The sequence below is a fragment of the Crotalus tigris genome, unplaced genomic scaffold, assembly GCF_016545835.1.
Source record: "Crotalus tigris isolate CLP2741 ecotype Arizona unplaced genomic scaffold, ASM1654583v1 scf7180000017899.1852299, whole genome shotgun sequence".
Taxonomy (NCBI): domain Eukaryota; kingdom Metazoa; phylum Chordata; class Lepidosauria; order Squamata; family Viperidae; genus Crotalus; species Crotalus tigris.
In genome coordinates, this window is record NW_024096711.1 from 234668 (window position 1) to 261858 (window position 27191).

General features: G+C 39.5%; 1 protein-coding gene across 1 annotated transcript; it reads left to right on the plus strand.

Moving 5' to 3' along the window:
• Positions 1-7596: 7596 nt before the first annotated feature.
• Positions 7597-24101, plus strand: GSTP1 (glutathione S-transferase pi 1). Its single transcript, XM_039344191.1, has 8 exons — positions 7597-7740; positions 8611-9010; positions 9207-9245; positions 18420-18526; positions 18825-18912; positions 19761-19864; positions 20760-20867; positions 23494-24101. Coding segments are annotated over exons 2-8 (636 nt in total). The 5' UTR covers positions 7597-7740; positions 8611-9009; the 3' UTR covers positions 23683-24101.
• The last annotated feature ends 3090 nt before the right edge of the window (positions 24102-27191 follow it).

Genomic DNA, 27191 nt, shown 5'->3' on the forward strand with positions numbered 1-27191 from the left:
TTGTAAAGAGCGAGATTGAAGCCGGAGGATATAGAGGGAATCTGAGCTTATCAGGTCAGATATATGACCCGGCCCAGATTGGCTTTTCACTAATGATGAAAACAAGGTAAAACAACTCCCTGAAGTAGGAAACCCAAGAGGTCTCAGTGCCTGCAGATTACGGTTTGAGCAACACTATGGAGTCCCTGGGCATTTACATAATATCTACTTATTTTCGAAAATAATGCAGTAAAGAGACTGGGACAATACCCTGGGAATAAAATACGTCATGTGCTAGTAGCGACTTTTTTTTTTTTAAAGAAAGTCTTTGATAAAACTAGCTTGCCTTCTCTGGACCCCTGCTTGCGCTTGATATATCTGCTCAGGAATCAAAGCCAAGCAAATCTTTATTATGGTCATAGATCAGCATAAGGCTTAGATATTTAGAGATTTTGTTTTCTCTGTTCTGCCCTCTCCGTTTCCATCCTCGTACCTGCATTTGCTTCCTTAAGTCTTACTCTCCGTTATGATTCGCTCACACATGCATCATCCCCTTTCTCAGCTTAGAAAGCTGATTGTATTTCAGCAAAGCTGGACCCCACCTGTGGCATTGGCTACCTTCCTGGCTCTTTGAATGGCAGAATGGAGTGAATGGCAATGCTCTGCGGGGACTGTTGAGCAGACCATGATTTATTTAGTGAAAAGCTGGCAACATTCCAGTTCAGGAGTAACCAGACCTCATCTAGCTCTTACAGACAATGCCAAGAGTCCTTGGGTGAGGTCTTAATGTTCTGTGGCTCAGCTAAGAGAAATCAAGAGCAGAAAGAAAGAACAAGTCTCAGTTGCTTAGACGTTGAAGATTTCTCCTACCCCTGCTGGGCCTATTTTCTTACCTGGACTGTTATCATATTTACAGGGACAGGATTTGTGTACTTTTAACTGCTTCAGGTACCAGAGGAAAGTTTTCCATCACTGCATCTTGTTGTTGAGGAGCATCATGTACTCAATATCTACTTGTCAAGCATTTTGCCCATCTTTATATGCTTGATGAGTGCATCTAAAGCAGTGGTTCTCAACCTGTGGGTCGGGACCCCATTTGGGGTTGAACGACCATTTCAGGGGGATCGCCAAACAAGGCTGTCTGCCATTTTTTCCTCCTTTTCTTTGGCCACGCTCCTGGCACCCGGTGATGTATAAGTGGTTGGGGGTCACCACAACATGGGGAACTATATTATGGGGTCACGGCATTAGAAAGGTTGAGAACCACTGATCTAAAGATATATTTATATGTATGCAGTTATTTATGGCTAGGTGATCTGGGCTGCAAAAATCGGTATCATGACAGCAGAGAATAGAGAAAACATCAGTCTCATCGCCATCTAGAGGTTGTTTGAATTTTTGCAACCTAGATCTGATTTACTTTACGTTCCCCTTTTTTTCCATTAGGGCAGTGATCGCGAACCTTTTAGAGACTGAGTGCCCAACCCAAAACCCACTTATGCATAGTTGAGTGGTCCGTGGTGGGTGTGGTCCATTGGGTGGGTGTGGCCCATTGGGTGGGCATGGCCCATTAGGTGAGCGTGGCTGCGGTGGTAACAGCAAACTGGGTGGGACTAAAAAGTTCAATCAATCAATTCCAACTTTGCAAGATCTTTTTTTTTCCCATGAGAAGTCGAAATTGGCTGATTGAACCTTTTTTTTTTTTTTTTTTTTGCACATAGCAGTGGAGGCCTAAAGCGAAAAGGTTTTATAAAACCCAACTGAAGGCCTAGGACTGGGGCGATGGCGCACGTGCTCACAGAGAGGGCTCTGAGTGCCGCCTCTGGCACCCGTGCCATAGGTTCGCCACCACTGCATTAGGGCCCTTATCTTCACAATAATTCTGCAAGAAAATTTAGGGAGAAAGAGATGGAAAGCAGGTAGCTCAAGTAAGGTTGTGACCTCAACATCTGGCAGGTCAGGCCCAGTGATGTTTGTCAATTGCGGTAACTAGAAAATTCTCACCCTGCTTGCCTGCTGTCTTTCATTACAGTAGAGCAAAATCTCTGTCAGAGGTTTTGAACTATGATTGGCCTTTCTTTCCATGGAAATATTTGGTTCCTCTTCAGACAGCTGGCAAATACCGTAGGCCAGTCTTGCTAGGTCTCCAGTGGCATGGTCTCGAGGCAACTGTCCCATCTCAAATACACGTGCCATCTGCATTTGTAGAGGTACCAGCACAGCTGATTCTATAAAGTGAAACGCTTGAGAGATCTCAAGCCCCGTGTCCCAGAAGTTCTTGGAGACTACACAACCTCGGCTTCCTCCCTTTCTACGCAGTTTGTATGCCACCATCTGTCTTCAAGGGAGTTGCCTTTACAGGTAGTCCTCAACTTACAATCATTCATTTAGGGACTGTTCAGAGTTACAACTGCAATTAGAATCAGTCATCATGCTTACAATCATCACAGGATCCACATGGTCATGTGATCAAAATTCGGGCGCTTGGCAACAGGCACGTATTTGTGATGGTTGCAGTGTCCCAGGGACCTGTGATCGTCCTTTGCCACCTTCCCAGGAGGGCTTCTAACAAGCAAAGTCAAAGCCAGATTCACTTAATGATCATGTGAGTCACTTAAGAACTGTGGGGGGAAAAGGGTAATAAAATTGCATATGACTCATTTTACAACTACTTCACTTAGCAACAGAAATTCTGATTCCAATTCTGGTCATAAGTCGAGGACTAGCCTATACTTGGCATCTTCTGCCTTCCAGCAACTCTCAAGATATGTAAGAGAGAGAGGGTTCCCGCAGTCTGGGCAGTAATAAAAATAAAATAAATTCTGTAGCACCTCCTAGCCTAAAACACTAAGGTATGTGACTAGAGAAATCAGCTCTTCTTCGTTCACCTCCTTTGTGGGCTGATAGAGTAATATCTCCACAGATAAATAGAATCAAATCTTATTTTCAAAAAAAAAAAATGAAAAGAGAAAGCATAAAGACATCTTTTAGTTAAAAAATTCAGTAGTACAGGGGGGGAAAGTACAACACTACTGCAATCACAGCGCTAAAATGAAGCCAGTGCTTTAGATCAATGAATAGATAAAGATACAGAAAAGATAAGGCTCCCAGTTTAAGCAAATCCCAAGATGATCCTGATCTTCTCTACTTAGAAGTAACTCTAATATAAAGCAATTCCAATTTGCCTGAGATTGTAGAGAGGTAACAAATCACCAGAAACTTAAAAACTGACAAAGAAACTAAGTGGAGTCGGTTTTTAACTTTTTCTTATTCCTGTAGAAAATAGATGCACCTTGGAACAGATGTTGCCTTTGTGCAAATCTGTTACAGGGAAAATCCTTCTTTTTTCAAATTTCAACTTTAATCAGAGGTTAAAGGATAATCTTATCTCTCTCTTTATTCCTACTCATCTCAGCACACAGCTTTTTACTTGTGTCCTTCCTGTTACAGAATCCCTGGAGTTTTCAAAAGTACCATTTCAAAGTATGTAAAACTGGATCTGCTTTGCTAATGATTCTTTTCACAGCATAGTTCGGTAACTTGTAGAGCAGTGGTTCTCAACCTTTTTAATGCCACGACCCCCAACTGGTCGTAAGTCGAGGACTATTCAACCGGTCGTAAGTTGAGGACTACTCAACTGGTGCAGCACCGTTTGCAGAATGGGACTTTTGGCGGGCTCAGCAGGGCAGAGACAGCCTGGACAATTCCTATTGCTTTTGAAAGCCAATAGAATTAGACTCTATTCAAGAGAGTCTATTCTATTGGCTTTCAAAAGCCAATAGAATAAAAGGGAGTAGCACAGCTAAGGAAAATGGGGAAAAAATGGCGGACTGCGTTGTTTGGCGACCCCCGTGAAATGGTCGTTCGACCCCAAATGGGGTCCTGACCCACAGGTTGAGAACCACTGTTGTAGAGGGTAGGAAAAACTTGGCATTTCTTGGCCACAACAGACTGGTACAACCCATTTCCTACAGTTCTTGGGCATTCCCCAGTAACATTATTTTTTTTCTCCTTCCTTCCAAAGAGCCAAATATAGTGGCATGGGGCATTGCTCTCTTTAGTAGAGGTGCAGGGTTTTGAAACCTAGACTTTGGAATGGATAGTAAAGCAGGAAAATTCAAGTGTAGGCATCTTTCAAAACTTGGGAAAATGGACCTCACTGTTTTGTGTGTGTGTGTGTTTGTGTGTGTGTGTTGTAATTCATCTCCCTTCATGATCCGATCAGGTTCTCTTTGTGGTCCATCCCATTCACTGCTCTTTGTATTGTCAACTCTTGCCAATACTGAAGGGCACATGGTGTCAAAGACATTAAGCTCCAGATATTAAACCCTGTGCCCTATTCCTGCTGTCTTGGGATGATGGCATTGACATTCCAAACAGGAGAAGTATAAGAGAATATTAATATTTCACCGTTTACTTTGCTTAACAAACCTTGCACATGAGAAATTGGGAGACTACCCTTTACAAGCAAGCTAAAATGAAGGCAATACCTGGAGAGCAAAAATCAGTAATGGAATAACTTGTTTTATTCTTATCTACTCTATCTTGACTGGGGGGTAAGGCCTACTGTCTTGGGAAAAAGTAAATATTTTTGAGTTTGGAATAAATGGGAACTGAAATTAGCCCTCAGGACTGATATTAATCTTAGCTTTGGGGTTCTTTCCATTATGTGGAAGGGAAGGGGATTATGGGAGAAGGTGGCAGCGTCCAAGATCACAATCTGGATGTTTGTAATCTGAGTTGCTCTGGTCTATTGGTGCACATTTTTTTCCTTGAAACTCCTTTTACTGTCTTACATTTTTCAAAATGTGACTTTGGAGATCATGATATATGGAATCATGATCAGGTTTAACAGATAACTGTGGTTTCCCTAATTATCAAACTATTTGGTCTTGTTACACGGCCTTTCTAGTTTGCTACTATGCTCGTTCCCCTATTCCCACTAACCTTTGCTGCAACTGTCTCTTAGGCCAAAAACCCATGTTTTCTCCTGTTTCTAAATTTCAGTTACATAATCATCTCAGAGGTCCTGAGGCAATTACTGTTAGTTCAGAACACTTATTTTTCCTTGATGGGTGAGCAGAATTCACTAAAAACAATGAAACAGTGGAAAATTAAAGTTAAATAGAGATGAGTGGATTGTATAAAGACAATTTGTTTCACAAAATTTGCTTCCTGAAAAACATTTGATGATAATAATAGACATCTTCAAGCTGAACACAATTTCAGAATGATTGTATCTTGTTGGAATGTTGAGAAATATGAAATTAACTTTTAATGACTACATTGTATTTAATAACATAATGTTTCCAACACACTGCATGAAGTCAGCAGGACTAAATGTGTTTTACTGCTAATTTTCACTTGTACTCGATGTCCAATGTATGTTGCTGCAGTGTCCAACAATAGTCAGACAGCATTGATGGGTTCCAGTTGCCCTGATACTGTTTTTGCATTGTAGAAATGTCCTAGTGAAATCTTTTGCCATGTTTATTCCTGATTGCACTTAGATTTTTGTGAAAGAAATCCAAGTATGAATGCAGAAAATGATTCTTCAGTGACACATTAAACTTCAGGGTCTTGTATTGTGTAAGAAGTCTATCAACTAGTTGAATGTAGTTTGGTGTTCTGTAGTTGCCAAGAAAATTCTCAACATCTTTGAATGCTTTCCAGGCAATTTTCTCTGGCCCCATTAATAGATCTTCAACAGATTGTTATTGATAATGTATCTGATCTGTGGACCAACAAAAATGACTTCCTGGCACATTATTCTTGGAAACATCTGCCTCAAATGATAAAAACCTTCACCTTCCTTGCTCATTGCTTTCACAAAATTTTTCATCATTCCGAGTTTTATAAGAAGCAGAGGCAAAAATATCTTTGTAGGGTCAACAAATAGTTCATGTGCCACATTTTTCTGTCCTGGAACCAAATTCTTTCAGAGTGACCATTTCTTTTAAATGTAATGTGACTCTCTTGCATGACTGAACCCATTTGCATATGTAACAATAGGACTTGGTATATCTGAGCTGTATTCCAAGCAGTAGAGCCACTGCTTTTTGATCCCCACAGATATTCCAGTTGTAGTAGGTGTCCTGGATGTGCTTCAGCAACAGTACAGCATAGGTGGCACCCTGCTCAATAGTAGTAACTGTGAGAGGGACCTCGGAGTCCTAGTAGACAATCACTTAAATATGAGCCAGCAGTGTGCTGCATCTGCCAAAAAGGCCAACACAGTGCTAGGCTGCATTAACAGAGGGATAGAATCAAGATCACGTGAAGTATTAATACCACTCTTCAATGCCTTGGTAAGGCCACACTTGGAATACTGCATCCAGTTTTGGTCACCACGATGTAAAAAAGATGTTGAGACTCTAGAAAGAGTACAGAGAAGAGCAACAAAGATGATTAGGGGACTGGAGGCTAAAACATATAATGAACGGTTGCGAGAATTGGGTATGTCTAGTTTAACGAAGAGAAGGACAAGGGGGGACATGATAGCAGTATTCCAATATCTCAGGGGCTGCCATAAAGAAGAGGGAATTAAGCTATTTTCCAAAGCACCTGAAGGCAGGACAAGAAGCAACGGTGGAAACTAATCAAGGAGAGAAGCAACCTAGAACTAAGGAGAAACTTCCTGACAGTGAGAACAATTAATCAGTGGAACAGCTTGCCTCCAGAAGCAGTAAATGCTCCAACACTGGAAGTTTTTAAGAAGAGACTGAACAGCCACTTGTCCGAAATGGTGTAGAGTTTCCTGCCCGAGCAGGGGGTTGGACTAGATGACCTCCAAGGTCCCTTCCAACTTTACTTTACTACTACATAAGACAATATGTGATAAGTTAATTTTCGTGATTAGCAGCCAAAAATCTATAAAATACACCCAAAAGTGTTCAGGAAGCAAAATCTTCAGCACTCATTTTAATTAACGACAATCTAGTTATGAGTTGTTAAAATGTTCCTTAAATAAATGTGTAGTTCACTTTAAGCACTGTTCTGATCTGGGAATTACCAAAGGGCAAAGACTAGAAGAGAGAAATTCTATGGACATTCCAGGTCTCCAGGATATTCTGTTATCATGGTCACATAATACCTTAAACCAGGGGTCCCCAACCGCCGGGCCACAGCCCACTAGTGAGTCATGAGGTGTTTGTAACTGGGTCATATAAATGGCAGATGAGTTCACGCGCACCTCCCCACTTGTGCTAGCAGTGAGCACATGCATGCATACTCCATTTGCGTGAGTTATGTGCGTGCACTTGCATGGAACCATCCTCTCCCCACCCCCGTCAGTTCACAAACCCGGAAAGGTTGGGGAACTCTGCTCTAAAAACCATTGGGCTTACTGTGTGATCTAAATCTGGAAATATGATACCCTTGTGAATAGATGAAATGCCATTAAGCATATTTTTTCTTGGAAAAGCAGCTAAGCACAACTTGGTATGTTGTCTGAACCTAGACTAGTAAAGTAAAGTAAAGTAAAGTAGCAATTAGTCCCCCTGGGAAATCAGCACAAAGCTGCAGCAATAAAGAAGAGTTGTCTTTGTTGCAGAATTTGCTCTCTCTGCTGTGGTTCTGCAGCCCCTGCAAAGCTATAGAAATTTCTTTTGGAAAGAAAGGGGATGGGGTGAGATTGGCTTTCCTTTTCTATGCATCTCCCTATCCCTAGAATAGAAGTGGACTACCCCAGACGTTTTGCTGCTTGTGAAATAAAAGAAAATACTTTAAAAAATTAAAAGGGTACTAGTTCACCTTTTCTGGGTAAGTGTCCTTAAGCATGGTTAACATTGAATCATATTTAAAACAAAGCTTGACACTAATTTCAAAAGTATGTATTCCTTGTCTTTAGGTTGAGGTGAGATTTCATGCAAGATTTACTGTAACTGAAGACCATAATTAATATTCTGACATAAATAGAAAACTACAAATAGATCAATGACCAACAAGCACTAGTAAAAAACCTATACTCTTCAGCCATAGAATAAATATCTAAATTGAATCACTGGTTTGTTTCAGAGCAGGGATGATGGGTGCAGATTTTCTGTACATGTGATATAATTCCCAAGCAGTTAAATATGTTTCAACACACTGTAACATTAAGATATCTCAATTGACTATTGTATTTAAAAGTCACCATCTCTGAACATTTGTTTTATTTCTTCATTTAAAAAGAAAGAAACTTTGATTTTTAAGATCACATACTCATCAAGTGACTCTGGACATAAAAGAATAAAAGGAATAAAAACAAAATGCAGAAGCAACATACCAACCCTGGGCCAGTAACCGATATTACACAATCAGATGTGTTATGCAACATCAGGGCATAAGGCCTGAGAGAACAGCCAGTTTAAGGCTCATCCTTTTCGTTCTTAATCTCAGCTATGAGTGGTTTTCATTTAGGAGTTTTATCCTCTAGCTAGCCTCTTCTGGCTTTATTTTGGACAAGGAACACTTCAGTAGTTTCCCATTGCTTCTTCTATCAGACACAATTGCTGCACAAACTAATACTTTGTAACTGAAAGAAGCATTTGGGTTCACACAAAATCAGCTATAATGGGGCTTAGTATGTTATGTGATTGTGATTGATAATATATTTCCTCCAACTGTTGCTTCTTTGTCCATCAATTACAGTTCCTGGAAAAGGGGAAGGGACACCGTACTTTCGACTTTGTGACTCAACTTTGACTCTAAAAGTCGAGCTGATCAACGACCCCACTTGCAAAGCCAGCGCTGTGTTCCAAAAGACAATCCGCTCCCTATATATTTAGGGATCGTCGTTTTCCCAGGCACATTCCAGTGTCCGAGACGGCCCAAAAGATTGCTAAAACTAAGATCAAACTTAGCCTCGGAGATAAAGAATAAGACACGTCTAAACCCTTTCCTGCCCCTTTAAGAAGGGCTGGTCCGAGGCCAGCTAATGGAGCGTGACTCAGCATCTTTTGCCGAGCTTGGCTTTGTGCAGATTCTAGAAAATCTGCTCCATCAATCGCTCCCTGCTTTGGTTGTGCCTTGACCCGCAGCTTTTCCGACAGTGAGTATCCCCACGTTTCTGTTCGGCTGATCCGTTTCTCCTTCCCTTCCTGGGGCGGTGGGCAGGCGAGATGCGATGGCGGGGGCGCGTAGTGCTCCCATCGCCTGGCAGAATTAAATGCATCCCGTCGCGTTTATTATCTCTAGTGGGTGCTGAGGTAACCGTCCTGCTACCTTCCCGTTTTTTTCCCCCCTAGTGCCTGGCGAGTACACCCTCACCTATTTCCCTGTTCGAGGTGAGTACTGAGAAATACGTCTCGGGTGATGGAGCTTTTCAAAGTAACGATGCAGGAAGGAGAGGGGTGAAGTCTTCGCCAATAGGGCGAAGCTTGAAATATTCTTCAATCGGGGGAGTTCTTTTTTTCTAAGCTCGCAAAACTTGTTTGATTTGCAACAACTGTTCTGTTCCTGCACCTTTCAGGTCTCCTGACTGGTTTCCTCCTGCAAAACAGGATGCCGTCTTTACGAGGGCTATATTGTTTCTTTCCAACCATTTTGATCATGTGTTGGAGCTTTATGCTGCGTTATTTCCAGGAAGCGAAGAATTCTGGCTGGCTTCCTTGCATCCCGGTTGCCCAGCTTGGAGTCTTATTTTGCAGCCTTCTGAGCTGCCCGAAGTTCTTAATCTGGCAGAGTCTCCCGGGAAAGGTTTATTTATCCCGCCTTTTATTATTTTTATAAGTAACTCAGGGCAGCAAACACAACTAATACTCCTTCCTCCTCGTATTTTCCCCCATAACAGCACCCCTTTGAGGTAGGGCTGGGCTGAGAGTGAGTGACTGGCTCAAACTCACCCCAACCAGCTTTCATACTTAAGGTAGGACTAGAACTCACAATCTGATTTTTTAGCCTGATGCCTTCACTACTATGGTAGACTAACAACATCTTAAGTTTTAATGGCCATATGAGATGTCCCCACAAATACACAGGACAAAAAAATGTCAAAATTATTTGCTGTGGAATGCAAAAATGTCATGAAAAAGGTTATGTGAGGAGGGAGTATAAGTCATGAAAAAGGTTATGTGAGGAGGAAGTATAAATATATATTTTATATTTTTTTTATTTTGACAAAAGCACATGTATTTACTGGTTATAGTTCAAATATAATAGTAACATTTAGTTACTTAACACTGCTAATATTTGTAGTAGTATATGAAATACTATCTTTCATATGCTACTGTGCATATTGGTCACCACGATGTAAAAAAGATGTTGAGACTCTAGAAAGAGTACAGAGAAGAGCAACAAAAATGATTAGGGGACTGGAGGCTAAAACATATAAGGAACGGTTGTTGGAATTGGGTATGTCTAGTTTAACAAAGAGAAGGACGAGGGGGGACATGATAGCAGTGTTCTAATCTCTCAAGGGCTGCCACAAAGAAGGGGGAGTCAAGCTATTTTCCAAAGCGTCTGAAGGCAGGACAAGAAGCAAGGGATGGAAACTAATCAAGGAGAGAAGCAACCTAGAACTAAGGAGAAACTTCCTGACAGAACAGTTAATCAATGGAACAACCTGCCTCCAGAAACAGTGAATGCTCCAACACTGGGAGTTTTTAAGAAAAGACTGGACAGCCATTTGTCCGAAATGGTATAGGGTTTCCTGCCTGAGCAGGGGGTTAGACTAGATGACCTCCAAGGTCCCTTCCAACTTTTTATTAGTATTAGTATTAGTATTAACAGCAAAGTATTGCAGAAGATAGGACATAGTTTAGGAAAAGAAATTTTTAGCTTGATTAAATCCTTGGGGCAAAGAAAATGAAACTCTGTCTATAGCAGCAATTCTCAATCTTCGTGTGACGGCGACCCCGCTACACGAACGCGCATGCACGACGCAGGGCGCATGCGTGGCGGCAGCCCCATGCGCGGGGCGCATGCGCGGCGGCGCCCCCTGGGGGGAAAAATGGCGGATCACGTTGTTTTGCGACCCCCGTAAAATGGTCGATCGACCCCAAATGGGGTCGCGACCCATAGGTTGAGAACCGCTGGTCTATAGCATACATTCTGAACAGTGCTAAAAATGTTTCTTGTTCAGATAGGAACACTGAAAAACTTTTCCCCTTTATTTCCTCATGAATTTTTATTCAAGGTCTGTCAAGAATTCTTCTTTTGCTAGATTGGCCTTAGATTTCTGTAGTATTCTGGAGAATGAAAAAAAAAATTAGCACCCACCCATGAATTGTTTGCCATTTTTCCATGGGAAAAAAATTCTTTTTCATCAAACTGAATATGGATAAGAAGAAATTACAGATTTTTTTTTTTTATATTGCTAACCATTCCTTTTATTGGTCCCCGCTGAGCTAAATGGGATTTGCCACATGGTCAGTTGTATTAACATTCCATTTCCATGTAGGAGGAATGTTCTCTGAATTCCAGCTGTGGGGCAGAAAGGCAGACCCTATGGATTCATTAACACTTGAGCTTCCAATATTTATTTTAAATTGCTTTTGTTATAAAAACAAAAAAGGAAAAAAATTAAAAGCAACCAAGCTCCTTGGAGAATTGAAAAAAAAATGTCTAGTATCCCTAATCTTAGAAGGGTTGGAGTAGGGAGGAAACAAACAACACAGACTACATTGTTAGAACCAAGCCCTGCCAGGCAAAGATTGCTAGAAGAAAAGGTGCAAAGAGATAGGACAAACTCATTTAGAGACTTGCAACAAATGTTGCAAGCAATGCAAGAGATGATGTACAAGAATCATGAAGATCTTAAAAAAGAAATAGAAGTAAGGAATGATACAGGGGAACTTAAGGATAAAATTAAGTCAATGGATGGGAAATTCAAATCTTTCCATCAGCAGATGATGAAAAATGAACAAAAAATATTGGAAATGGAGGAAAAGATGGATAAAGAAGAGCAGAGAGTAGATGAAATGAATGAGAGGTTAGTTCAGGCTAACAAAGAATTAGAATCTACAGTTATTTCCCTGGAACTTGAGAAAGCCGCTCATTATTTACGATTCCAAAATGTATGTGAGATGAAAGGTGAAGACCTTCCAGTAATAATGACAGATATACTAGCGGGGGCCTTGGGGTCTAGCAGAGAAGAGATGGCCAGCGAGATAGATGAGACTTACAGAATTCATACGAACTATGCAAGATGGCACAATCTTCCCAGAGAAGTACCGTTAAATTTATTAAGAAATCAATCAGATGAAATACTATTCAGGGCCAGAAATGACTCACTGGAGTACTGAGGTAGACAACTGATTGTACTCAAAGAAGTACCTAAAAGAGTGAGAGATTTGAGAAGGCCCTACCAACAAATAACTCTTAAATTGACGAGGAAAAATATCAATTTTAGATGGTTGACCCCGGAAGGGATTCTTATTACATGGCAGGAGAAAAAGTTCCGTTTAGACTCAATGGATAAAGCAAAGGAATTTTATAGAAAAAAACTTTGGCAGTGAGGAAGACCTAGTTGAAAGAGAGGTAAGAGAGGAAGGAGAAACACTAGCCCAGGCCACTGAAGGAAAGGAAATGCAACCTAAAGGTAAGCGGGTTGAGATTAGAGAGGATATTGACAATGGGAAAAATGAAGGGAAACATAATGAGAATAGACCTAAGAAATTAAAGAGGCTAGACCGACAAGATTGGTAGTGGAAAAAGAAAAGGATTTACAATCTCAAGAGTCTAGGCTGACAATAATAACCAGATCCAAATATAGATAAGGAGGGAAAAAAAGGTGTTGAATCCATATCCATCAATGTTAATGGTCTCAACTCTCCAATAAAAAGGAAAAAGTTTTTAAATAAACTCAATAAGATGAACTTAGATATAATTATGCTACAAGAAGTTCATATAAAAAAACAATATCAATATTTATTAAACTGCCCTAAATTGGGAAACATGTTTGCGGCACTTTCACAATACAAGGAAGGAGGAGTTGTAGCATGTATCAAACAGGAAATTTTGGCAAAGCAAATTTATAAAGACGAAGAGAGTAGAATTTTAATTGTGGAAATAATTTTGAATAAAATAAAAATTCTCCTTGTGGGAATTTATGCCCCGAATGAGGGGCAGAAACAATTCTATAAAAAACTACATAATATTATTAATCAATTGGAATATGACATTTGTATAATGGGAGACTATAATGCAATTGTGGATAAACACAGATTATAAATGTGGAAAGAGTAGAAAAAGAATCAGAGGAACAATACCTGATACATTCCTAAAAATGGTAGATGAGCTTAATATTCAGGATACTTGGAGAGAGAGGAATTTAGAGAAAAACAGTTTACATTCTACTCTGGACGTCATCAGTCATGGTCCAGAATTGATATGGTGTGGATGTCAGCAGACTTAAATTTAGAGGTAGAGGATATTGTAATCGATATGAACTCCTGGGCTGATCATAATCCAATTAGAATTAGATGGAAAGGGCAAAAAAGATTGAGGAGATGGACCTTGAAAAGGGCAATCCTAAAACATAAAGAATTTAAATTGAAATTGGAAGAACAAATGGACCTATTTTTTAAGACAAACAAAAAGGAAGATACGAACTGCCAAAACTTATGGGATACAGCCAAAGCTTATAAGAGAGGCGCTGCAATTTCTTATATGGCCAGGGAAAACAAAATTAAAACAGCACAACAAAAATGCTTAGAAGAAGAACTAAGTAGAGTTGAGGAAAATTTACAAAAGGAACCACAAAGACGTGATTTGAAACAACAGATAGACCTAATTAAACCTAAGATGAACATCATTGGGAAGGAAGAACTAGGACAGCAGATAAAACGTGGTAAACAAAATTTTTTTGAAAATGCCAATAAACGGGAGATGGCTGGCCTATAAAATTAAAAAACATAATAATAAACAGAGGATTACCAAACTTTGTAATGCAGAAAATGATATGGTGTACCAGAATGAAGGGAAGAAATTAGTGGCATATGAGTTCTATAAGAACTTATATAAAGATGATGAATGGAGAAATAATGATGACATTGTACAGTATTTACAAACAGCTGACCTACCAAAAGTGCCAGAAGAATTTAAAACTCTATTGAACAAAGAGATAATACCTTTAGAACTTTCGGAGGCAATTAAGAAACTAATAAATAACAAAGCACCTGGGCCAGATGGTTTACCTGCAGAAATGTATAAAATCATACAAGAATCTTTAAGCCCAATATTGTTGGAACTATTTAACAAGGTCTTAACAAAAGCTAAAATACCAGCCTCATGGGAAGAAGCTCTCCTCACTGATTCCTAAAGAAAATGCAGACCTGGTGCATATTAAAAACTATAGACCCATTTCATTAATAAATTCGGACTATTAGATTTTTATGGCCATAATGGCGCAAAGACTGGAAAGATTCCTAGCAGATTTTATACATTCTGATCAAAATGGCTTTTTATCTAAAAGATACATAAGAAACAATGTCAGGATTGTTTTGGATATATTGGAGTATTACGACGTACGTAAAGCAAATGGGTTTAATTTTCCTCGATGCACAAAAAGCATGTGACAATGTGAAATGGGATTTTATGCTCAAGCAATAATTGTATATGGATTTCGGGGAAAATTTTATAAATATGTTTAAATCAGTTTATTTTAATCAGACAGCACAAGTAATAATTAATGGAGAAATGACCAATAGCTTTTCAATTCAAAAAGGCACAAGACAAGGTTGTCTGTTATTGCCATTGTTGTTTATACTATCCCTAGAGGTATTAATCAGAGTAATTCGGAAAGATGAACAGATCAAAGGTTTAGAGATCAAGAAAGAAACGTTTAAAAGGCAAGCTTTTGCAGATGATTTAGTTTTTATAATTGAAGAGCCATTACAATCAGGGACAAGATTGATGGAAGTATTGAGTAAATATGGGGAAATAGCAGGTCTAAAGATAAATAAAGGAAAAACTAAAATGCTCATCAAGAATATGACTAAAATACAGAAAAATGAATTGGTTGACAGAATAGGTATTCAAATTATGAATAAAATAAGATATTTAGGGATACAACTAACTGCTAGATGCGTTACACTCAAGAGAGAGAATTATGATAAACTAACTGAACAGATTAAAACTGATTTAGATACTTGGACCAACCTACAGCTTTCCTTTATGGCCAGAATAACTGTGATCAAAATGAATGTGCTACCAAAAATTTTATTTTTGTTCCAATGTATACCCATAAAATTGGATAAGAAATTTTTTCAAAACTTTAATAAAACTATACTCATATTTATTTGGCAAGGAAAAAAAGCAAGGATTAAATTAAAATTACTGTAGGATTCGAAGGAAAGGGGGGGACTTGGCCTCCCTGACCTGGAAAAATACTATCAGGCCATAGTACTAGTATGGGTGCGGGATTGGATACTTTTGAAGAACAGGAGATTATTATGCCTGGAAGGTCACAATTTACAAATAGGATGGCATGCCATGCTATGGGACCAGAAATATAAGACACACAAATATTTTCGAAGGGATTATATCAGATGAACTTTAATTGATGTATGGGTTAAAACCTGGCAACCAAACTATACTCAAGTCCCCAGCTGGATCTCATCGTTAGAAATGCATGTACATCCAAAGTTTATCCAATTAGGGAAGATTATAACATATAAAAATGTACTAGACGAGAAAGGGGAATTGAAGCCCAGGAAAATTCTTCAAGACGAAGGGATAGAACTAGAATGGTGGGCATACCTTCAAACTAAAGGTGAGATATTGGAAAGATAAAAAAGAGTTAGTCATAAAAATAGAACTGATAGGGCTGGATAAAATATTACTAGGTACTGAGGATAAAATGATTAAAAAGCTATATTATTATTTGTTAGATCAGGCAATGTATGAAGAACAGGTAAAAGAAACCATGTTAACGTGGAGCAGGGATTTTGATCTCAACTTTGATCTGCATATCTGGCAAGAACTATGGGTACGAAATAGGAAGCTTACTTTGGCCACCTCCTACAAAGAAAACCTCTACAAAATGTGGCATCTCCCACCCACAAGATTAGCTAAAATGGGTCCAAATATTTCTTCCACGTGCTGGAAATGAAAATTGGCAAGAGGGACATATTACCACATGTGGTAGGAGTGCTCAAAAGCCCGTGACTTTTGGAACAAGGTTAAAAAATGGCTGGAAGAAATACTAATGATAGAGGTAGAGCTAAAACCAGAACTCTTCCTACTAGGCATAACTACGCAGAAATATGACAAAGGGATACTTTACTTGATGCTACATATTCTCACGGCTGCTATATTGGCGTATGCACAAAACTGGAGGAATAAAGAAATTCCAACAGAAGAAGAGATTTTATATAAAATCCTATCGTGTGCTGATATGGATAGGCTCACAATGGAAATGAAGGACAAGACAGAGTCAGATTACTTTGAAATCAAATTCTATTGTTGGTGTGAATCAAGGAGAACTGTTCGAGTTTTAAGTTAGTGTTAAGATAGAGATATATAAAATTGTATGTTAGTATATAGAGAGACAAATTAGAGACTGTATTGTATAGAAAAATATGTATATTTAGATATTAAGAATTGTAGGTCTTTGGTTATTCGGGTTTTCTCCCACGTCAAATTGGAAGTGTCTTGGTGACGTTTCGACGAAGTCTCATTCGTTATCTTTAGGCTGGTGTTTTCGGCTTCGTGCTTCTAGGAGCTTTGATAATAAAAATGAAACAAGATCTTGAGACTTGGGGGAATCTCCAATTATCATTATTAGGCAGAATCGCATTGACTAAAATGAATATTCTACCAAGATTATTGTATTTATTTCAAACAATTCCAATAAAATTAGAGAAAACTTTTTTAAAGAATTGGATAAAATAATAAATAAATTTATTTGGGCGGGCAAAAAAGTTAGGATAAATATCAAAACATTACAAGACAGTAAGAGTAGAGGTGGTCTTGGACTCCCTAAATGGGAAATCTATTATTATGCGGCAGGATTATTATGGATTAAAGACTGGATAAACTTGGATAATGAAAGGATACTAATTATAGAAGGACATGATCTACAGGCAGGTTGGCATGCATTTCTATGGAGGAAACAGAAGAAAACATCAACATATTTCCAGCAACATCAGATAAGAGGAGCATTGATCGGGATATGGGAAAAAATAAAAAAAAGACACTGGGAAAATTCCAAATTGGTTCTCACCGATGGAGGCAGTGATTCATCCCAATACATTAGAGAAAAAAAAAAAGATGATTAGGTATAAAGAATTACTGGATAACTGAGGAAATCTTAAGTCAAGAGAAGAGTTGGAGGAACAAAGAATACCCATAGATTGGTGGCCGTATTTACAAATTCAATCTAGATATAATAGGGATAGGCAAGAACATGGAATTAGTCAGACTCCATATCAACTTGATAAAATTTTAATAAGTAAGGAAGATCTTTTTTTTTTTAAATTGACTGATTGATTGAACCTTTTTTTTTTTTTGTACATGGCAGCCGAGGCCTAAAGTGAAAAGGTTTTATAAAACCCAGCTGAAGGCCTAGGACTGGGCGACGGCACGCGTGCCCATAGAGAGGGCTCTGAGTGCTGCCTTTGGCACCCGTGCCATAGGTTTGCCACCACTGGTGTAAAGCATAACCTTTTATTTAAAATATAAAACATTACCAATAGAAAAAAATATTTGTTCCTCAGGACTGAACTGTGGGGTCCTTGGTGCTCTCTAACCGTGGTTGTTTTCTTGCAAAGATTTCATTACCAACTATGTAGCATCATCAGTGCTAGTAGGGAGTGAGGTTTGTGCTCATTTTATATACTAGTGTCTTGCCCTGTTAAGTGTTGATAGGAATGGCCTTGGTGGTTAGCTTATTGGCAGCATAAAAACATTGCTGTATGCCCTTCCCCTGAATCTACTGAGACTGAATTCAAGAGGCCATAGAAAGCTTCTGTAATATCCTTCACAGACAACTTCCTCCCATTCCAATATTTGACATAAGCATGCAACTGCCTCATTTTCTGACAAGTCTCTCTGATTATTATCTGCATCTGTCTTGTTAATTCTAGACTTCTTCCCAGTGCTTTTTTTATTAAAAAAAAAAAAAAGAGAGAGAGAGGGTGCCAGAACTCACACACGTCATACAACCCGCCTTGCCTACCCTACAAGGTTCCATCCCAAAAAGGTGCCGGAACTCCGTTCTGGGCATTCTATGACAAAAAAAAAAAAAAAAAAGCCCTGCTACTTCCTTAGCAGCTCTTTGACAAATGTCATATTTCCTTCTGCTCCGCTGCAGAGTCAGTTAAGTTTTCTTGAAAATACTGCTTCTCATCACCGAACATGCAAAACCAAAATGTGCTCTATGAGGGTTGGGTGGGTAACTTAGCATCTTGTGGATCCAAATAATTATAGTCAATGACCCATACTTAAAAAATTATGGTTCTGTGTGCTCAATAAATATTGCCACTAGGTTTATCCACATTTGGAATTTTTTGTCTCAGGCCGTGGAGAATCCATACGCATGCTGCTGGCTGATCAGGGACAGGAGTGGACAGAGGATGTGGTGAATGGGGAGATTTGGCAGAAGGGAGATCTCAAGAAATTATGTGTGAGTAAAGCTGCCTTGCAGATACTTTTTATTTTATGGGTTTAGAAGGGAAATCCTTCTGCAAAACGAGCTCTCTCATGCATTCCAGTTCCCAATGTTATAATTTCATTAACCAGACTTCTGTCTTAGGATGCACAGCCTGTGGCTCTCCAGTTAGTTTATAAATGTCATTATCTTTGTATTTGCAATACTTACTGGGTTTTGGAGGAGGCATTATTCAGCAATATCTTTATTTTTCTGGAAATACAATGGGATGCTCCATCACTAACCATTTTTCCTCTCACTTCTTCTCTTCTAGGCCTTTGGCCAACTGCCGAGATTCCAGGATGGGAATTTTATATTGCATCAGTCTAATGCTATTCTGCGCCACTTGGCTAGGAATCACGGTGGGATATATGGGCAAATCTGTGGGCATGTTGCCTTTTGGGGCTAGAACATTTGTGTCTACATATGTGCTTATGTGTATATAAATGTCTCTTGAGTTGATTACAGTGGAATTCTACATACTTGATTTTAACTAAAAGACCAAGAAACAATATAATGGAATTCAATTAATAGCTAATATAGAGCCAGTTTGGTGTAGTTATTAAGGCACTGAGTTCTTGTCCTGCCTTAGAAGAAAGCCAGCTGGGTGACCTTGGGCCAGTCATTCTTCTCAGTCCAAGGGAGCAGGCAATGGCAAAGAATTTTTTAAATCTTGCCAAGAAAACTATAGAAATTTATCCAGGCACTCACTAAGAGTGAACACTGACTCAAAAGTAAAAACAAACAAACAAGGGGGGTGATTTTATTGCCCATAAGAGATTTTTAAAAATATAACAAAAGGCAACTACCAGATGTGGCTGTAAAAATACATTAAAAATCAGAGAATGAGAGTTATGATTTGCATAAATACTGATAATAAATTAAAAACTGCCTTGGGCCAAATACACCAATCAGAAGTATGCTTAGCAGTTGTAGATTGACTTCCAGATGTTAGCTGCAGGAAATCTCTGACTTCATTCCCATAAAATGCTAACCCAAATGTATAATTTGTTTTTGACTAAGTGTATTTTCAACTACACCCATTATAGATCAAGCTGCTGTAGCTTATTCAGCGAACCATGGTTTAGAAAAGCCTGGCCTAAAGATGCGTAAATGCGATAGAGTACTGGGGATAATGCAGTTTTAGTTATCAATGTTGTTGTTATCCTCTCTGACTTTAGACTGTGTTACCTTCTTTCCTGCCCCTCAGGACTCTATGGTGAAGATGCAAAGGAAGCAGCGCTGCTGGACATGGTGAATGATGGTGTGGAGGACCTGCGAATTAAATATGCCCGCTTAATCTACCACAACTATGTAAGAGGGATTATAGGAGAACCTGGTTTTATTTTTAGCTGCCAGATGCAGAGCTCAGTCCCCTATTTAATGATGCCTTGGTTTCTCTGAGAACCAACAGACTGATCAAATGCTGGGTTTTTCTTACAGTATCTAAAAGGAGGTAGATTTTACTGGGAAAAGCTAATTTAAGTTTCAATCTAAAAATGTAACGGTAAACCTGATTAATTTAATTCAGCGGAACTTTTTACCCCGCTGCAGATGGTAAAGCTTTAACCCAGGGGTGTCAAACCTGATTGTATCATGGGCCGTATCATGACATATTGGGATTTGTTTTGCTCTTGTGGGGCTGGGGGTGGCCTGTGCAGGCCGGATGTGCACAGCATGTTTCGTATGCCTAATGGCAGAGTGGCCCATTAAAAGGGAAAATGTGCATTTTATGAAGAGTATGGACTCAGCCCAGTGACTAATGAATGCTAGCTATTATTTCTTATTTGTTGGAAGTAAAAGCTACATTTATTAAGAAATAAATGAAGATTAGAAAAGCCTACTTACCTACACTAGTCTTGGACAGAGAGAAAATTATTTTTGTTGGTCGAACACAAAGATGCATTCAAGGACTAATAAGTCATATGAGAAACAGATGCTGAGATCCGTTTCTCCATTTACCATGGGCTCGTAGGTACAAAGAGATCATGCAACCTCCCAACAATCGAACTCTTTTTTTAAAAAACAAAACAAAACAAGGGGTTTGCATTACCCCCTTCCCCCAATAACAAGGGCTCAAGCAAGGTGCTTAGAATAATTGAATCTTTCATTTTGCCGTATTGGTAGAAGTGTCCTTTCACCCTAATTCTTCTCCAGGAGGGAAAGGCAGACCTGGGGGAGGAAAGAGCTGACTGTTTTTCTTTCACAGGAATCTGGCAAAGCTGCTTACATTGAGGCCCTGCCAGCTGAGTTGGCCCCTTTTGAGAAGCTCTTGGCTCAGAACGATGGAGGGAAAGGCTTCATTGTAGGCAAACAGGTAATCAAACCATCACAGCTTCCTGTTAATGTGTGTTCCTGTTGGAGACAGACATGTGGATTGGCCATTAATGGCCTTCCGGAGATGAAGGCAATTACTCTGGGGTGAAATTCATACATTATTGTTAATGTGTGGTCATTGTTAATAAAAACACTGGTTTACTGTATTGCAGCCACAACCATCTGGTTCATGCCAGCCATTAAATCAGAGTTAAAGCAATCAAGTATTGCTAATGTGCTAACAGCAGGCTTCTGCTTTGTCTTGTCAGGTATTAATCTACTGATTTTAGATGAAGAGGGATAACTGACTTGTCCTTGTTGTATAAATAGAGTAAGACATTTAGAATCCCAGTTATACTTCCAGTTGATAGTATTTCTTGAAAATCAAGAAAGCAGTTTCTTTTTAAAAGAAAAATCAAGATTTTTCAGATAGTTAGGGTTTCATACTGTGTTCTGGGCTTCCCTGCAGTCCCACAGAATTGGGACCATGAGGTGCTTGTTTGTCAAAGCCTTTACTGGCAAAGGCATAGGAAGCGTAGGGTTTTATTCTGTGCAATAAAGCAACATGTAGCATCGGAGTATGTGTTTCTACTTTCCCTCCTGTTGTCTGGGCACATTTGTATATGCATGAGTGTAAACTGAGCAACACTGAGCTGATTAATTTGCTGCTGGTAAATCACTCTCTTCCCCCCCCCCCATGCCTATACAGCAACATCCCTGCCAGGGCTGCTCTTATTCTTGGGAGGCTGGGGGTATTTCCTAGACTTGTGCCGGGGGAATTTTTAACATGCCTTCCCTTATTGAGTGGTCTATGCCAGTGGTTCTTAACTTTTTTGAACAAATCGCCCCCTTGAGCCAATGAGGACGTTGTCATCGCCCCCCTCCCCCAACATAACCTCTCTATCACAACATAGGAAATAATTCTTCAATTTATGCAAACACTTTTTTTTATTTTCTTTAAAATTGTCATCAGGACATATCGGTGCAAATAGTTTATTTCCAGTCTTTTTCCCATATCTCAACTGTGTGAAAAATTTTGATGCCACTCGGCACTTTATTCCCAAACTTCGTGATACATGTATTTCATTAATATCTTATTTATTCAAGACACTTAAATGTAATCACCATTGAAAACAAAATTCAATTGCAAGAAAGTGAAATGCCCGAAAAGAAAAACACAATTCAATCCACTAATAGCGAGCGATCTGATGTTTTTGTACGACAGATATACAGCGATTCACTGTACAAAAAAGTCTCAAAAGCATCCCCAAAACTTCTCGCTCCATTGCCCCCATATCGCCCCCTTTTCGTTCCTTCACCCCTGCGTCGCCCCTTTTCGTTCCATCGCCCCCCTGAAAAACAAAATCGCCCCCTGGGGGGCAATATCACCCAAGTTAAGAACCACTGGTCTATGCAGACAAGAGTTCATGGCTACCATGGATCTTGCGCAACTTACTGAGGGGCGATATGTTGGGGTAGATATATGATCTGAAAATGAAGGGCATTGACTGTACCTTTTGTCATGGACATATCATTCTCTGGTAGCTATGGAGTTTCACTGTATACCCCCTCACATTTTCCTCTCCTGTGGGGAAGACATCCAGTTTAATAAGTCCAAATTTGAAACTCCAAATGAGTTTCACAGGGCAACTAGGAAGTTTCCCATGGATAGGGTAGGCCATTTGGTTAAAACCCTGGTTTCCCAGTTCACTAAGGTGTAGCGCTTGATCAGATTACACTGGCCATCCCTCTGATACATCCTTGGTAGACTAAGGCACTCCTGGAGATGAAGCAGCAAAGGAAAGCCTATCTTAAGTCTGAGAGTGGGTACATAAGACCTCACATTCAAGCTTACAGTATGGGGATACGGGCAGCATAAAGATCATACTGTATTTTGCTGCCCTCATTGTGTCCATTGAATGCCATCCAGCAGCCCTTTTTAAGGCAACTCATTCCCTTTCAGGAATGAGTTGCCTTAAAAAGCAGCCTTCAGGGATGGGTAAAATACAAATAGAGTAAATACACAAATATGCTTCACTTGGAATCATGAGCACATTGCAAGTGGCTGCCGGACTGTTCCCCCACCCCCACCCCAACTGGAGATTTTTTTTTCCTGAAATCATTTTTCTCCATAGACCCCAGCCAAATCCAGCTTATTTTTGAACTTAATTTGGCTAGTTTCTGCACACACAGGTTTAGTTCTGTTCTGTTTAGTTTTGCAGGGTTGTTCTGCTGATGGGCAAGTAGAGATCCGAATCCCTTTATGTGACTTCATCCCCAATGTTCTATAATTCTGTGGGTTGCAGGAAAGCACAGAACATAGTACCAAAATCCAGCTATATGAGAAATCTCAATTTTTCTTTTTCTTTTAAAAAGGTGCTTTCTTGAATTTCAAGAAATACTGTCAGTGGAAATGGAAGAAAATGCCAGCTCTGCCATTATAGATATTTAGTAAATATGGTATATGTAGTCCTTGAAAGGTTTGGCTTGTGTTTAGGGGGGGGGGCATCTATGTTTACTGTTATGTACAAAAATACAGAACTAAACGTGTTTTGCAAAGTTAATTATGTTTTTATTTCCATTTCTCTCTTCTATTGTTGTGTGCCACTTCTCTCCGTCTTCTCCAGATCGGCTTTGCAGACTATAATCTGCTTGACAGTCTACATGCTCATTTGGTCCTGGCACCCAATTGCTTGGCTTCCTTTCCTTTGCTGGCTGGTTATGTGCAGCGCCTTAATGACCGGCCACTTCTCAAGAATTTCCTGGAATCAGATGCCCGTAAGAAACGTTTCATCAATGGGAATGGCAAGCAGTAAAGCTACTTACTTTTCTAGGATGCAAGTTTGTAGTTTTGTAGATCTAACAAAGCTAGTTTTAAAAAAGGCTTGTATCTCTCTGCTGGGGAAGGAAAATCATGAAAACTGCAGGAATGGAAAGCTTTTACAGCCCAGGAAAGATGTTTAGCACCTGGTGTCTGGTTGGATTAGAGTAGCAATAATGCTAAAATCACTTGTTGGTGATGGTAGATACACTTTTGCAAAAGAATAAAATCCAGTTCTGCAAAACCTGATTCATGGTGCAGCTATGACACAGGAATGAGAATGTACCATTTCAGGATTAAAGATTGCCGGAAGTGCTGATTTTTTTGTTTTATCTGGATCTGATATTGAATTCTACAATAAAATGGAGAAAATATCCTATTAGGTCAGTTTGATTAAAATAATTTCAACAACCATTTCTGAGGTAACTTATTTTCAGACAGTTGTCTATTACAGGGGTCCCCAACCCCCAGTCCGTGGACCGGCACCGGTCCGTGGCATGCCCGAAACCGGTCCGCGCAAACAAAGCCCCATCTGCGGGATGCAGGCAGTACATGAAACCACGGCCCCTCCGGTCCGCAGAAAAACCTCTCTCCAAAGAACCGGTCCCTGGTGCTCAAAAGATTGGGGACCTCTGGTCTATTATATAAGTGTGCAAATGATTGTATGCCTGCCCCCCACCTCATCAAACATTCTTGTAATATCTTCCATAATTTCAACTGGTGCAGCGCCTTAATGCCCAGTCACTTTTCTGTGTTGGATCAAATTATTTCTACTTATTATACATTTAAAATCAGTCATACTACTATTCTGCCTGAGATTCTTAGGGTCTTGCCATCTTTATATCTTAATTACATTACCTGCATTTTCATTATATGTGTTTATCATACATACCCTATAGGTTAAAATATTTTGAAAATATATCTTTGGAAGAAAAAAAAAAGCATTTCTCATAGCAGACTTGTACCCAGAGAGTTCATTTAATAAGCCAGGATATTTGAAGAACCATTTTGCCCCAATGGGATTGTGCATCCCTACTCATTCTAGCATAGGGGTGGGTAACTATGGCAACTTTACAATTGTGGACTTCAACTCCCAGAATTCCTGAGCCAACCATGGGAGTCAAAGTGCACAGGTTGTAAAGTTGCCATATTTGCCCACATCTGTTTGAGCGGAAGCAGACCTACTGCAGACTCCATCAGCCAAGGAATTTTGGCTGGTGAGGTCTAGAAGAGCCTTTTCTGGTGTGGTCCTGCCTTTGGAACATCTTGCCACTGGAAATGAGATACACACACACACACACACACACACACACATCCTTCTGGCCTTCCAGAAAGGTATTAAAACTTGGTTCTGCTTGTTGGCTTGAGGATGCTCTAGGTTGGAGGTGGTTGGTGCAGTGCCAGAGAAGACACCACTTCAGACCCATGATTTTAGCCTGTATTTAACTCTTGTAATTTTAAATTGTTTTTATGTTTAGGTTTTATTGTATTATAAGACACCAAGAATTACTTTAGAAGGTGATATGAGTGGCACATAAATTTAATAAGTAATTTTAAAGGAGGAGACCTATTCTTTGATTTGTGATAAATGAAAATATGCTTTTGATTCTTCCCTCCAAAATGTTTTCTTTTACAAGGGAGCTTTATTTATTTATTTATTTATTTATGAAACAGACTCTAAGGATACAAGCATAAGAGATGATGATGTCTTCTCAGGGAGACAAAGCTGATTATTCTTGCCTCTCGTTTATCTTTCTGTGTTGGTAATTGTAAAGCAAAATAAGTTAGTCCTGGAGAAATAAATGTTATGCAATAGTAGCAAATATCTGTAGCTCAGGTGTAGGATGAGGGTGGCACTGGCACTCATCAACAGCTCCATCAACAGACACATCGACCTACAACCAGCCTACAAACCCCTCAGAATCTAAATCAACCACACAGCCAACCAGACACCACTGATCTTCACCCAACCCACGAAGTTCATCTTCCAATGACCCTGACTTGATGTAACCTCATCACAAGACCCATCACGCCTCTCACTGATGACTCACACCCTCCAATGACCCTGATCTGAAGTAACCTCCCCATCACAAGCCTTTCTCTGATGACCCATACCTGACCCATCACAAGATCTTCACTTGGACACATCCACACCTGAAGCCCTGATAAACAGAACAGCACTGACAGAGACATCCCCTAAAAGCTGCTGAAGATGTTACCTAGCCTGGTAACGAAACGTTCAGAAATCAACCCACAAGCTCAGAGAACAAACCTTCACCCTCAAATAAATGTTAGCCATAAACTGATGGGTTGTAAATGAATTTCAGTAGGGTGATGCTAGACTCAGGACCACTATGTGGGTTGAGGACCATATACAACTCTTAAATAATATTCCTATCTTTTCAACATATAAATGGGGAACAACTTCTGTATGACTGCACTGAAAATCATGGACATGCTTGTTCATCAAGAAACTAGTTCGATGGCATAAGCCTCACCTGCCATTCAGTACCTTTCCATTTCCTTATTCCTCCATGCACCAGTGTATGTCATATATGGTCATACCTCACATTCATTGATTAAAAATTTTATTTTTGCTTACTTGGTTAGGTGTTTTGTTGGTGTTTTGTTCAGCCATACTGACTGAGATATTGGTAATGCAAACCTCTAGTTTCTTGCTACCTGGGCTAGCAACATGCAAACAACAGTACTAGCTCTAAAAGATGGTAATGCACATATAACAGAGAAGCTAGGGTTAGGAGGATCAAATCCAGTTGGAGATACTGCCGTAATGCCTCCCTGCATCTTTTGTCTGAGGTACGTACCTCACTGCCTAATGGCTGGGCTGGCCTTTCTTTAAATGAGGATTGGAAAGTTATGTTCCAAAATCTATTTATGATTGATGATCCCTCTTTAGAATTTTGGAGCACTTCCATGCAACTGCAATCCTGGAGTACACTCCAATATAATGGGATCATCCTTCTCAGATTAAGAATCAACAGGATCAGAAAGATCAGTGATGTAATCCTCTTCCTGGCAGAACAGATTAGCAGCTTTCTGAAAATGAGGTAAACTGACAAAGGCAAGCCCCAGTGGAGCTAATGGAAATGGAGGGATCCAGAAGCTGTGGTCCTTCGTATAGAGATACAGAAAGAAGAATAATCAGAACACTTCATATTTAAGAAGAAACTATTACAGAAAACAGCTTCTGCACTGTATATTATTTAACTTGAAAATGAAATTGTTATTCTTTTCATGTAATGCCATGTCATGATCTTGCAGACTGCAAGCCTATGAGCATTTTTAAAAATTAATTATACTTATTCTGAGAATATATTTGGCTGAAGAGCAAGATAAATTCCTACCAACTAACTAAAATAAGTAAATAAAGCAAGCCAGTAGAGGACATTTTTGTGAAAAAGCACTATTATATAATTTTAGAACATAGGAAGATGTAGAATGGCAAGTCCACCAAATTATAAATAATATTGATTAAAACTGGAG

Coding starts and splice junctions, on each gene's coding strand:
- GSTP1 (XM_039344191.1), top strand. Junction 18,913..19,760: donor CCACTTGGCTAGGAATCACG/GTGGGATATATG, acceptor CCTGCCCCTCAG/GACTCTATGGTGAAGATGCA. Junction 20,868..23,493: donor GCTTCATTGTAGGCAAACAG/GTAATCAAACCA, acceptor CGTCTTCTCCAG/ATCGGCTTTGCAGACTATAA.